General features: G+C 46.5%; 1 protein-coding gene across 1 annotated transcript in view; it reads left to right on the top strand.

The window, feature by feature from the left end:
* Positions 1 to 14,062, top strand: part of LOC138669668 (glutathione S-transferase Mu 4-like) — a 94,054-nt gene that overhangs the window by 44,698 nt on the left and 35,294 nt on the right. Inside the window, exon 3 of the mRNA XM_069756332.1 lies at positions 12,866 to 12,930. Within this exon, the coding sequence (XP_069612433.1) occupies positions 12,866 to 12,930 (65 nt within the window). The remainder of the gene's footprint in view (positions 1 to 12,865; positions 12,931 to 14,062) is intronic.

The following is a 14,062-nucleotide window of genomic DNA, read 5'->3' as shown; positions in this document are numbered from 1 at the left end:
CTCAGGCCGGACCCAGCTTACTAACCAAAAGTAGCATCCCAATTTCACAGATCAAAGGAGATAGTTCTACCATCCTTTATCTGTAATCCTTCTAACCCTAAAGAAAAAGAACTCATAGTAACATAGTAACATAGTTAGTAAGGCCGAAACAAGACATTTGTCCATCCAGTTCAGCCTATATTCCATCATAATAAATCCCCAGATCTACGTCCTTCTACAGAACCTAATAATTGTTTGATACAATATTGTTCTGCTCCAGGAAGACATCCAGGCCTCTCTTGAACCCCTCGACTGAGTTCGCCATCACCACCTCCTCAGGCAAGCAATTCCAGATTCTCACTGCCCTAACAGTAAAGAATCCTCTTCTATGTTGGTGGAAAAACCTTCTCTCCTCCAGACGCAAAGAATTCCCCCTTGTGCCCGTCACCTTCCTTGGTATAAACAGATCCTCAGCGAGATATTTGTATTGTCCCCTTATATACTTATACATGGTTATTAGATCGCCCCTCAGTCGTCTTTTTTCTAGACTAAATAATCCTAATTTCGCTAATCTATCTGGGTATTGTAGTTCTCCCATCCCCTTTATTAGTTTTGTTGCCCTCCTTTGTACTCTCTCTAGTTCCATTATATCCTTCCTGAGCACCGGTGCCCAAAACTGGACACAGTACTCCATGTGCGGTCTAACTAGGGATTTGTACAGAGGCAGTATAATGCTCTCATCATGTATATCCAGACCTCTTTTAATGCACCCCATGATCCTGTTTGCCTTGGCAGCTGCTGCCTGGCACTGGCTGCTCCAGGTAAGTTTATCATTAACTAGGATCCCCAAGTCCTTCTCCCATCATTTAGATGTTAGAAGATGCCTTCTACAATATGTTACTAATGATTGGAAGAAAGATAATGCACTAGTCTTATCCTTCCAAGGTCCTAGGAAAGGGGTTAGAGCATACATACTAGCTAAATGGATTAGGGAGGCTATCTCTGGCTTATACAGCACGTGGGGGTCCAGCTCTGCAGAATCTGAGGGCGCATTCCACCCAAGCCATGGCATCATACTGGGCGGAAAGGTCTGGAGTGTCAATCGACCAGATATTTAAGGCGGCCACATGGTCTTCCACCTTTTTCAAACACTATCGGTTGGACTTGGGTTCTCCTCAGATCTCCCCTTCGGGTTAAGGGTGCTGCAGGCTATAGTCCCTCCCTAAGGTGGCTTACATCTCTGTAAATCTCTTGTGGTGCTGTCATGGGAGTCCGAATAAAGCATTAAGCTACTTACCGGTAGCGGTGTTTTTCGGAGGCCCATGACAGCACCCTTAGTTCTCTCCTGTAACGGGGTCTACCAATCTGGGGTACCTCTTTCAGTACCACCCCGTGTTTCAGGAGGTCCACTCTGATTTGGCTGGAGTCTGAATGAAGGACGCTGGCTGGAATTGCTTGGTTACATGGGCGCATATAAAAGATCACTGCTTCTCCACGCATTTCCAGTCTGACAACACTTTACTCACAGGACACAGAATATATCACACAGATACAGAGGGCAGGCCAATAGAAAAGCGGCAGGCCAGACATACATTACAAGAGCCGCAGGTGGCCGGAGCCTGCCAATATTTACTGTAGGAATTACAAAGGTGGGGGGGGGGGCGGACAAAAGGGGAATATAGTGTCCCCTCTGCCCAGGGGCGCAGCCTGTGGGCTGATGCATTAGGGACATGCATTTCACATGGAACCTATTATACATACATATAACTGCACAACATATTCTGGGTACTGAGTGGTTCCGTAACACCTCCCTATTTACGTGGGGGTTGCACTTCCTTAAAATAAAAAAAACAAAAGATTTTCTCACGTGCGATATCTGGATTGTTACTTTATTAAAGAAATTGTATTTGATTGTATAATATTGGTGTATGCTTGTCATTAACCGCGGTAGTCCTCTCAGGCTCTGTAATACAACGGATACGTAGGAGAGGTGCCGCTTTTTTCTATCTGTAGGTTTCCTGTTCCTAATGGGCGGATCCCCTCTCTCGTGGTGCTGTCATGGGCCTCTGAAAGATGCCGCTACCGGTAAGTAGCTTAATGCTTTTTTTAGGCCATAGCTGTAGCGCGATATCCATACCACTTTTCATACACGTGTTTCTCCATCCTGACAAAGCTGGCACAGTGCTTGTCGTGGTATCAGCAGCTTCAGAATTCTTTTTAGCGCCAGTGTGTCTCTTGTTGTTTTGTTGCATTCTGTAATGCTGTAGATAAGCCCCCGATGGTAACCTGCAATATAAGAAAAAGAAGTTAGATTATGCTCACCCAGGGGCTGTCCCGCTGCGGTTCGGTCTGATGGGCGTCGCGGTCCAGGTCCAGCGCCTCCCATCTTCATATGATGACGTCATCTTTGCTTCCTGCCCTGGCGCCGGGCCTCTCTGACCTTTCCTGGTCCCTGCGCACTGCAGCACTTTGCTCTGTCCTCAACAGGGCAGATAAAGTACACCTGCGCAGGAGCCGCGGCAGGCATCAAAGAAGAAGACGTCATTGTATGAAGATGGGAGGCGCTGGACCCGGACCGCAATGCCCATCGGACGGGACCGCCCCTGGGTGAGTATAATCTAACTTTTTCTGATCTTGTAGGTTACATCGGGGGCTTATCTACAGCATTACAGAATGCTGTAGATAAGCCCCTGATGCCGGTGGCCTTAGCTTATAGGCCAATTTTGGGGTGACAGATTGCCTTTAAGTGCTGAGAAAAAAATCCAAAGTTTGTAGTAAAAAAAAAAAAAAAAAAAAAAAAAAAAGAAAAAGCCATGTTTTGGGATCTGGGGCCTGGTAAAGGCTTATTTTTTTTGTGGACCAATCTGATGTTTTTATTGATATCGTTTTGTGTGTATACAATTTTTTTTATGATCGCCCGTTTACTGCATTTTATTGCAATGTTGCAGCAACCAAAAAAACGAAATTCTGGCGTCCCGACTTTTTTTTTTTTTTTTCCTTCCGCTCTAATCCATTTACCGATTCAGTTAATTATTTTTATATATTGATTGATTCTGAAATGTGGTGAAACCAAATATGTTTATATTTGTTTTTTTTTTTCTTATTTTGAATGAGGTGAAATGGGGTGACTTGAATAAAAAAAGATGTGTATGTATGTATATATGTGTGTGTGTGTGTATATGTATATATATATATATATATATATATATATATATATATATATATATATATATATATATATATATATATATATATATATATATATATATATATATATAATTTTACCATACACATACTAGATGGTGGCCCGATTCTAGTGCGTCGGGTATTCTAGAATATGCATGTCCACGTAGTATATTGCACAGCGACGTAGTATATTGCCTGGCCTTGTAGTATACAGCACAGAGCCACGTAGTATATTGCCCAGTGACGTAGTATATTACCGAGCCACATATGTCACAGGTTAAAAAAATAAAAAATAAACATACTCGCCTAACGATCCGAGGGCCCCTTGTAGTTTAACATACCATTCTGGTCGCTGCTCCTCAGCGTCCCGTCTCTCCGCTTCCTGGGATCCAACGGCGCTGTGCAGATGGGCGCGCGGCTGCCGCCATCTTGTGTTCCCCGGAAGCTTTGCGAAATTACCCTTATGACTTAGCGCTCTCGCTGGTAATTTCACATAGCATCGCTGGGAAAGGAAGATGGCGGCAGGCGCGAGCGGCTGAGCGGCGAAGGAAGGGGGAGTATAGCGGGTTTTTCTCTTTCCCCCCATGATGGCACCACGGAGAGAGGGGTCCGCCCCCAGGGGCAGGAAACCTACAGGTGAAAAAGGGCGGACCTCTCTCCCACATCAGTTGGTTTCCTGTCCCTGACGGGGAACCTACAGCACGTACCTGAAGATACTTCGTGGGATACCAGGGGCTGATCCAGTCGGTTCCTGACGGGGCGCCCTGTCACGGCTGGGTCGAGCGGGTATTATCTCCCCCCTTTTTCCCTTCCTTGAAGCACCACTGCTGGGGTCGGCGGGCCTTATGGGTGAGTGTGAAGGGGGGGGCAGTGAAGAGGATCAAGCCTGCCTTCCCCACAATAAAAAAAAAAAAGCGGGGAGGCAGGTGGCGGCGGTCACCGACATAGTCTCCGTACCGCTGCACGGCGGTACATGCGGTAGCGGCGGCTGCCATTCCATGAGGTCCCAGGCGCAGAAGCCGGTATCTGGAGCGACACATGGGACCGCTGAAACGCTGGCACCATTGCCGCCTGAGCCAGGGGGGGGGGGCTCCAAACAGGTGTGCGGGCAGGCGCCGGTAGGCAGAACGCTGGGGTGCGCGCGTGGGTGTCCCCGCTTATATCTTCCCCTATGTGGCTCCCGTGGTCCGGAGGGCGACCGGAAGTCGAGCGGGCGCATGCGCAGATCGCCACTTCTGCCGGCTGCGCAAGATATTAAAGGGGCGCTTCCAGGCGGGAAAACGTGGATAATTCAAACCTCCTTTGCACTAAACACAGTGCGGAGGCCACTATGAGCGACCAGGAGCAGCAGGATGCACAGGAGATTGTACAGTTGTCTCCTGAGCAAGCGCAGGTACAGCGGCGCCAGCGCACACAGCATCAGCGCAAGGGAAACACTTCCTCTCAACAGCGCAGCAGCAGTGGATGCTCAGGGTCACAATGCAGCCGAGTTTCTGCGAAAACCACGCGACCGGTGACGAATCCAGTGGTGGATATAGTCCCCAGGCCCAAGACGGGAAGAAAATGTGCAGGCAAATCAAAGCACAGAGTATGTGCTATATGTTCAGAAGAGCTTCCTTCCTCATGGGAGAAAAAGCTATGCAGCACTTGCATAGAGAAAACGATTCAGGAGGAATCCCCCGCGTTTGCCTCAGACCTAAAGTCATTAATAAAGAGCCAGGTGGAGAGTGCCCTCAAAGGCATTAAAACCTCAAAGAAAAAGCGCAAATCAAGTCATAGGTCCCCTGAATCTAGTGTGGATGAGTCAGAAAGCGAAATATCTGATTCTAGTGATTCATCAGCCTCCGAGACCTCTTTGCTATCCTCAGAAGGGGGACGCAGTTGCTTCCCTATCGAAGAGACGCTCTCGTAAAAGCCGTCAGGACAACAATGGGTCTGGTAGATGACGCCCTAAAAAAAGGGCACAGGATATAATTTTCAGTGGTTTGGAACAAAAGAAAAGAGCATTCCCAATAAATGAAAAAATTCACTCTCTAATTAAGAGAGAATGGAAGAAACCAGACAAAAAAGTTCTCTTAACTCCCAAGAGAAAATACCCTTTCGATGACCCAGCCTGCTCATCTTGGAGTAAGGCACCAAAATTGGATGTTGCCATAGCAAAGGCCTCTAAAAAATTCGCCCTGCCCTTCGAGGACATGGGTGCCTTAAAAGACCCTATGGACAAAAAAGCTGAGACTTTCTTGAAAAGCTCCTGGGAAGCGGCAGGGGGTGGACTAAAACCAGCCATCGCAACCACTTGAACGGCCCGCGCCTTAATGGTATGGCTCGAGCACTTAGATTCCCAATTAAAGGAAAAAGTCTCAAGAGAGACAATTCAAACGTCAGTGTCTGTGATGAAAGGTGCGGCAGCCTTTTTGGCTGACGCATCGGTAGATTCGGCTAGATTAGCGGCTAGGTCAGCCTCCTTCTCAAATGCCCCGAGACGTGCCCTGTGGCTAAAGTGCTGGCCAGGGGACTTGCAAACAAAAACCAAACTATGCTCAATACCTTGTGAAGGCGAATTTTTATATGGGGCAACATTAGACGACATCCTTGACAAAGCTGGAGATAAGAAGAAATCTTTTCCCGGGTTCCCCAATCAGTCTTACAGGCGTCCCTTTCGGAACAGAAAGTTCATGCGGAGGAGACCCCCAAAAGGGAACAAAGATGGATGGGAAGACAAAAGGAATAAGAACAGAGGCTTTTTGTTCAACAAATCCTTCCCCCCCCCCCCTTCCCCGACAATAAGAAATCACAATGATGGTATTCCCGGGTCGGAGGGAGACTAGCCGGTTTTCTTCCAGCCTGGGAAAAAATTTCAAACAGTACCTGGATATTAGGCATAATACGAGAAGTTCTCAAACTGAAATTCCGCACTCCTCCCGGCAATTCCTTCATGGTAACACCTCAGAGACAATCACATGAACAGTCAGCTCTCCAGGAAGAAATTTTGAACTTAATTCAGAAGGGAGTGTTGCAAGAAGTCCCATACCAGGAAAAAGGCATGGGCTTCTACTCTCCCCTCTTCCTTCGCAGGAAACCGGACGGATCGTACAGGGCGATCATAAATCTCAAAAGATTAAACAGTTTCCTCGAGATTCAACATTTCAAAATGGAGACAATAAAATCTTGCGTGAAAATACTCTCTCCCTTGTGTTTCACGACGGTTCTAGACTTACGAGACGCATATTACCATGTGCCTATCCACAGGGATCATCAAAAATATCTCAGACTGGCAGTGAATATCCAGGGGGAAGTAAAACACTACCAATTCCGGGCTCTCCCCTTCGGGTTAGCCATCGCACCTCGGGTGTTCACGAAAATGTCAGAAGTGATGGCCCACATACGGGAACAGAATGTCCTTATAGTTCCCTATCTGGATAACCTCGTGGTAGGGACCTCATTCCAACCTTGCAAACAACAGTTGGATTTGGTCATGGCTTCACTGTCGAGTCTAGGTTGGCTGCTGAACATACCCAAATCCAGAATAGTGCCAACCCAGGTACAGGAGTACTTAGGGATAGTCCTAGACTCGATCACGCAGAAGTGCTATCTTCCTCAGGGGAAGATCCAAAAAATGACACAGGCAATGTTACAGTTGACAATATCTCCAGTCACTACTCTAAGAAAAGCGATGTCCTTGCTGGGATCCATGACTGCCTGTATCCTGGCTGTGCAGTGGGCACAATGTCATACCCGACACCTACAATGGGGAAACTTTAAATTCAAGCATATCTCTGCGCGGAAATTTAGATGGGCAATTAAGTATCTCGTCAAGCACGATACACTCCCTAGTATGGTGGGCAGACCCAGTGAATTTAACCAAGGGGGTTCCTTGGGCACTACCGACGCATCAGTCGTTAGGATTTTTTCCAAGCCCCTGGGGGTGGGGTGCACACATAGACGATCAAGTGGCACAGGGGAATTGGAGCAAAAATCAAGAGCTAGTCTCTTCAAACATGAAAGAACTGTTAGCGGTAAAATTGGCCCTAACGCACTTTCTAAAACTCATTCACTCCCATCACGTAAAAATCTTTTCAGACAACCAGGTAGTGGTAGCATATCTAAACCACCAAGGGGGCACCAGGTCTCGAGCATTAATGGAGGTAACCCAATCCATCTTCCACATAGCAGAACACAATCTGAAGTCCTTGACAGCTCTCCACATAAAAGGCTCAGAAAACCAAACTGCAGACTTCTTGAGCAGGACATGCTTAAAACAGGGGGAGTGGGAGCTAAAACAATCGGTATTCAACCAGATCGTAAAACTTTGGGGACAGCCAGAAATAGACCTATTCGCGAACAGTCAAAACCAGAAAGTAAAAACATTCTGCTCAATCGATCCCTGGGGGGGGCCCAGTAGCTCTAGACGCCTTTACAATTCCCTGGAACTATCACCTCGCCTACGCGTTCCCTCTTTCCCTCTGATATCCCTCATTCCCTTAGTGCTGAGGAAAATTCGGGAGGAAGGAGCAACAGTGATAGTTATAGCTCCATTCTGGCCCCGCAGAATATGGTTTTCTTGGCTAAGAAAAATGTCCATATCAAGCCCTTGGGTTCTACTAGACACTCCGAAACTTTTATCCCAGAGTCCGGTGTTTCACCCCAGTGTAAAGAACCTACACATGACAGCTTGGCTTTTGAAAGGAAGTTACTAAGCGATAAAGGCTTCTCCCCCAATCTAGTATCCACTCTATTACAGAGTAGAAAACTCGTAACCACCAAAATATATGGGAAAGTGTGGAAAAAATGTCGGTATCCGGCGCAGACCCTCCTGGGGAAATCCCAATAGAGAAAATTCTTGAGTTCCTGCAGAAGGGATTGGAAAAAGGTCTAGCTACAAGTACTCTAAAGATTCAGGTAGCAGCCTTGGGAGCTTTATACAACCATGATCTAGCCAGAAATCGCTGGATCATGAGATTCATTAGAGCCTCAAGTAGGTCCAGGCCTATTCCTCTCCATAATACTCCTCCATGGGATCTAAACCTTGTTCTAAATGCTCTAACCAAACCTCCCTTTGAGCCCCTGGGAGACGCTCCTTTAAAGATCTTATCTCTAAAAACCACACTCCTAGTGGCCCTAACCTCGGCCCGCCGCGTTAGCGATATACAAGCGTTATCTGGATGCCCACCCTTTACTCAGATACTCGAAGACCGAACATTCTTAAAACTAACCCGGCTTACCTCCCTAAAATCGCGTCACAATTTCATAGAACTCGAGATCTTTTTGCCCTCCTTTTGTCCCAGCCCCAAAAATGAGGGGGAAAAAACATTGCATACCCTAGACGTAAAATGGTGTCTGGTCCAATATCTATCAGCCACTAGGGAGTGCAGGAAGGATAGGGCTCTGTTTGTCTGCTTCCAGGGTCCACAGAAGGGACAGAAAGCATCGAAAGCCACGTTAGCGAGATGGATAAGAGACGCCATTGCCCTATCCTACTCATCCTGTGGGACAGCCATCTCGGAGAAAATAAAAGCTCATTCAACCAGAGCAGTGGCATCATCCTGGGCGGAGAGAGCTGGCGCTTCAAAACAACACATATGTAGAGCTGCCACTTGGTCTTCCCAGTCTACATTTTTCAAACATTACCGTTTAGACTTGACCTCCTCTGATCTCACCTTTGGGCGAAGGGTTCTAGAGGCAGTGGTCCCTCCCTAAGAGTTACAATCTATGCAAATCTCTCCGTGGTGCCATCATGGAGGGAAAGAGAAAATCGTAGTTACTTACCGATAACGGTATTTCTCTGATCCCATGATGGCACCCGTATATTCCCTCCCTTTTCGCACACAGGTGTGCACATTATAATGTACTAGTAATTAGCCTAAAGGTACCGTCACACATAACGATATCGTTAACGATATCGTTGCTTTTTGTGATGTAGCAACGATATCGTTAAGGAAATCGTTGTGTGACAGCGACCAACGATCAGGCCCCTGCTGGGAGATCGTTGGTCGCTGAGGAAAGTCCAGAACTTTATTTCGTCGCTGGACTTCCCGCTGACATCGCTGGATCGGCGTGTGTGACACCGATCCAGCGATGTCTTCACTGGTAACCAGGGTAAACATCGGGTTACTAAGCGCAGGGCCGCGCTTAGTAACCCGATGTTTACCCTGGTTACCAGCGTAAACGTTAAAAAAACAAACACTACATACTTACCTTCAGCTGTCTGTCCCCGGCGCTGTGCTTCTCTGCACTCCTCCTGCATCCTGTGTCAGCGCCGGCCAGCCGTAAAGCACAGCGGTGACGTCACCGCTGTGCTTTCCGGCTGACCGGCGCTGACAGTGCAGAGGAAAGCACAGCGCCGGAGGACAGACAGCTGAAGGTAAGTATGTAGTGTTTGTTTTTTTAACGTTTACGCTGGTAACCAGGGTAAACATCGGGTTACTAAGCATGGCCCTGCGCTTAGTAACCCGATGTTTACCCTGGTTACCAGGGACCTCTGGATCGTTGGTCGCTGGAGAGCTGTCTGTGTGACAGCTCTCCAGCGACCAAACAGCGACGCTGCAGCGATCGACATCGTTGTCGGTATCGCTGCAGCGTCGCTTAGTGTGACGGTACCTTTAGTCACAGTGCCTCTGTTAAGTTAATTTGGTTGTTTAATTTGTGCAAATATTGAGTTGCAGCTGAAGTTCTGTATAAGGCTCTGTAAACCAACTGATGTGGGAGAGAGGTATGCCCTTTTTCACCTGTAGGTTTCCTGTCCCTGGGGGCGGACCCCGGTCTCCGTGGTGCCATCATGGGATCAGAGAAGTACCGTTATCGGTAAGTAACTACGATTTTTTTTTTTTTTACTATTTTTAACATTACTTTCTTTTACTATTGATGCCGCATAGGCAGCATCAATAGTAAAAGGTTGGGGACACAGAGGGTTAATAGCGGCGGTAACGGAATGCGTTACCCGCAGCATAACGCGGTCCATTACCGCCGGCATTAACCCTGTGTTAGCGGTGACCGGAGGGGAGTATGGAGCGGGCGCCGGGGACACTGACTGCGGGGAGGAAGGAGCGGCCATTTTCTTCCGGACTGTGCCCGTCGCTGATTGGTAGTGGCTGTTTTGCGGTGACCAATCAGCGACTTGGATTTCCATGATAGACAGAGCCCACGACCAATGAATATCCGCGACCAGACAGACGGAAGTACTAAAATATATATAATATATCTACTATATAAAGCTGTATGTGTATGTCCGGGATTGGCATCTGCACCGTCGCAGCTACAGCCACAAAATTTTGCACAGTCACACGTCTGGACCCCGAGAACGTCATAGGCTACGTTGTGAGGTGAAATTTTAACCCCGCGCGTTCCAATTCACCAAACAATTTTGCCCCTATCTACATAATGGGGAAAAAGTGAAAGGAAAAGTGTTGGAAGCGTCGCAGCTACAGCAACAAAATTTTGCACTGTCACACGTCTGGACCCCGAGAACGTCATAGGCTACGTTGTGAGGTGAAATTTTAACCCCGCGCTTTCCAATTCACCAAACAATTTTGCCCCTATCTACATAATGGGGAAAAATGAAAGGAAAAGTGTAAGAGGCAAATTGACAGCTGCCAGATGTGAACAAGGGGGACTTAAAGAATGAGAGCGATGGCGCCAAAGAGTATATACCGTACAGTTGCTAAGGTGGGGCCTCGACATGGGATACTCACCACACACGGGGATATGAACACACACAAAATGCGCCACACACTACCACGTGCTTGAACACATATTACCCTCAGCACACATTTCACCACAAATACACCAACCTCGCCACATAAAAGTCAAAACACAAAAGTCGCCACTCAAAACTCGCCACGCGCAGAACTCGCCACATGCAAAAACTAGGCTCTTGCAAAACTCGCCACAAGTGCAAAATTCTCATGAAAAACTCGCCACACGCAAAACTTGCACACGCGGAAAAATTGCCACATGCACAAAAGTTGCAACACATGCAAAAGTTGCCTCACACAAAACTTGCACATACTCAAAAGGCACCACACATAATACTCGCAACGCGCAAAATTCGCCATGCGCAAAACTTGCTGCACACAACTTGCTACACTAACCTGTCACATGCAACTCGACACACAAAAAGTCGCTACATGCATGTCGCCACACGCAACTCAACACACACAACTTGACAAACGAAACTCGCCCTAAAACACGCACAAGTCTGGTATTATCCTTCAAAAATAAAAATCTGATTAATAAGCAGACAAACTACAACAATTGCACCATATAGGAAATACGGCAGCTGTCAGTCACATGACCTGTCTATTATGTGTATGTGTGAGCTAATATATACTGCCAGGGGGAGGGCTTCCTGTTGGCTGGGGATTTATCAGGCTGCCAATTTTGCTTACAAATACTGAGGTAAAAATACTGAGCAAATAACGTGTGAACGAGGTCTAATACAGGAGGAGATGACACACAGGTATATACTATATACAGGGGACATGACACACAGATATATACTATATACAGGAGAGATGACACACAGGTATATACTATATAGAGGAGGAGATGACATATAGGTACATATATATACAGGAGGAGATGACATACAGGTATATACTATATACAGGAGGAGATGACATACAGGTATATGCTATATATAGAAGATGACATGCAGGTATATACTATATGCAGGAGGAGATAACACTCAGATATATACTATATACAGGGGAGATGACACACAGGTATATACTATATACAGGAGGAGATGACATACAGGTATATGCTATATATAGGAGATGACATTCAGGTATATACTATATATAGGGGAGATGACACACAGCAGGTATATGCTATATACAGGGGAGATGACATACAGGTATATACTATATACAGGAGATGACATACAGATGTATACTATATATAAGGGAGATGACAAGCATGTATATACTGAGGTGATGAGGTGAAAATGAGAGGTGTGAGGTGAAAATGAAAAGGTGTGAGTGCAAAATGAGAGGAGTGAGGAAAAATAGTGGAGTGATCAGAAAATGACAGATGTGAGGTTGAAATGACAAGTGTTAGGGGGGAATGAGAGGTGTGAGGGAGAAAATGAGGTGTGAGGGAGAAAATGAGGTGTGAGGGAGAAAATGAGGTGTGAGGGAGAAAATGAGGTGTGAGGGAGAAAATGAGGTGTGAGGGAGAAAATGAGGTGTGAGGGAGAAAATGAGGTGTGAGGGAGAAAATGAGGTGTGAGGGAGAAAATGAGAGATGTGAGGGGGAAAATGAGAGGCGTGATGGGAAAATAAGAGAAGTGAGGTGCTATAACTAACCACAGATATTTACTATGCCCAGGCAACGCCGGGCTCGTCAGCTAGTGTGTGTGTGTATATATATATTTCTTTACTTGCTTTAATAGTCTCCATGGGAGACTAGAAGCTGCAATCATCCGATCGCTTGTGCTACATAGAGAGCAGGGCTGTAGCAGAAATGCTCACTTGCTACGACAGCCACAGGGGTCTCGTCCTGAACCCAGGCTGTCATGTCAACCCATCGGCGACTTGCAGTCATGTGACATGGGAGGAGTTAATGATGTGCTTCCTGCCCGTGCATGTTAAATCCACAGCGTTTAACTTGTTGACAGCGGCATTTAATTTAACATTCGTGGCTAGATCACTATTCCTACTTGGGTCTTTGTCTTGAATCTAATACTGTTTTCCCCATACAGCCCCGAACTATGACAGGAGTCAATGGCTTGATGAGAAGGAGACGCTGGGCTTGGACTTTCCAAATGTATGTAAACCTGTAAAAGTGATATCATTACCTTCAACTATAACTTGGTAATTGCTGGCTAATTAAATTTTTTTTTTCATGGGAACAGTAGATAGTTATGTCCAGAAATGTTTGTACAGTGACACTAGTTGTGGCATTTTAGCAGTTTACCATAACATAAGCTACAGCTATACAATCAATATGGGGTTAGAATAGACTCTCAGCTTTTATTTAAGAGCATTCACATCTAATTGGGGTAAGCTCTTTAATATGTTACTGCCTCTTTTTAAAGGGTCCAAAAGCAATGGCTGAGTCAATCACCAGATATCAACCCCATCGAGCATGCATTGCACATGTTTAAAGGGAACCTGTCGAGCAGCATGTATCGGCCACTGACTGTAGGATCACAGCCATATATTATTTATTATAGCACCATTTATTCCATGCCGCTTTACATGTGAGGGGTATACATAATAAAAACAAGTACAATAATCTTAATACAAGTCACGACTGGTACAGTAGGATAAAGGACCCTGCCCACGAGGGCTCACAATCTACAAGGGATGGGTGAGGATACAGTAGGTTAGGGTAGAGCTGGTCATGCAGCGGTTTGGTCGATTGGTGATTACTGCAGGTTATAAGCTTGTTGGAAGAGGTAGGTCTTCAGGTTTTTTGAAGGTGTCGATGGTAGGCAAGAGTCTGATATGTTGTGGTAGAGGGTTCCAGAGTAGGGGTGATGCGCGAGAGAAATCTTGTGTACGATTCATGGAAGAGGAGATAGAGGGGAGTAGAGAAGGAGATCTTGTGAGGATCGGAGGTTGCGTGCAGGTAAGTTTCGGGAGACGAGGTCACAGATGTATGGAGGAGACAGGTTGTGGATGGCTTTTGTATGTCATGGTTAGGGTTTTGTACTGGAGTCTGTGGGCAATGGGGAGCTAGTGAAGGGTTTTACAGAGGGGAGAGGCCGGGGAATAGCGGGGGGACAGGTTGATTAGTCGGGCAGCAGAGTTTAGAATAGATTGGAGGGGTGCAAGAGTGTTAGGCTATGTTCACACTTTGCGGATTCCACTACGGATTTTTCTGCAGCAGAATTCCAAAATCCGCAGTGAAAACCCGTCGCGGTTTTTACTGCGGATTTATACACGGTTTTTAC

The sequence above is a fragment of the Ranitomeya imitator genome, chromosome 3 (genome assembly GCF_032444005.1).
Source record: "Ranitomeya imitator isolate aRanImi1 chromosome 3, aRanImi1.pri, whole genome shotgun sequence".
Taxonomy (NCBI): domain Eukaryota; kingdom Metazoa; phylum Chordata; class Amphibia; order Anura; family Dendrobatidae; genus Ranitomeya; species Ranitomeya imitator.
This window is presented reverse-complemented; position numbering and strand designations above follow the sequence as displayed.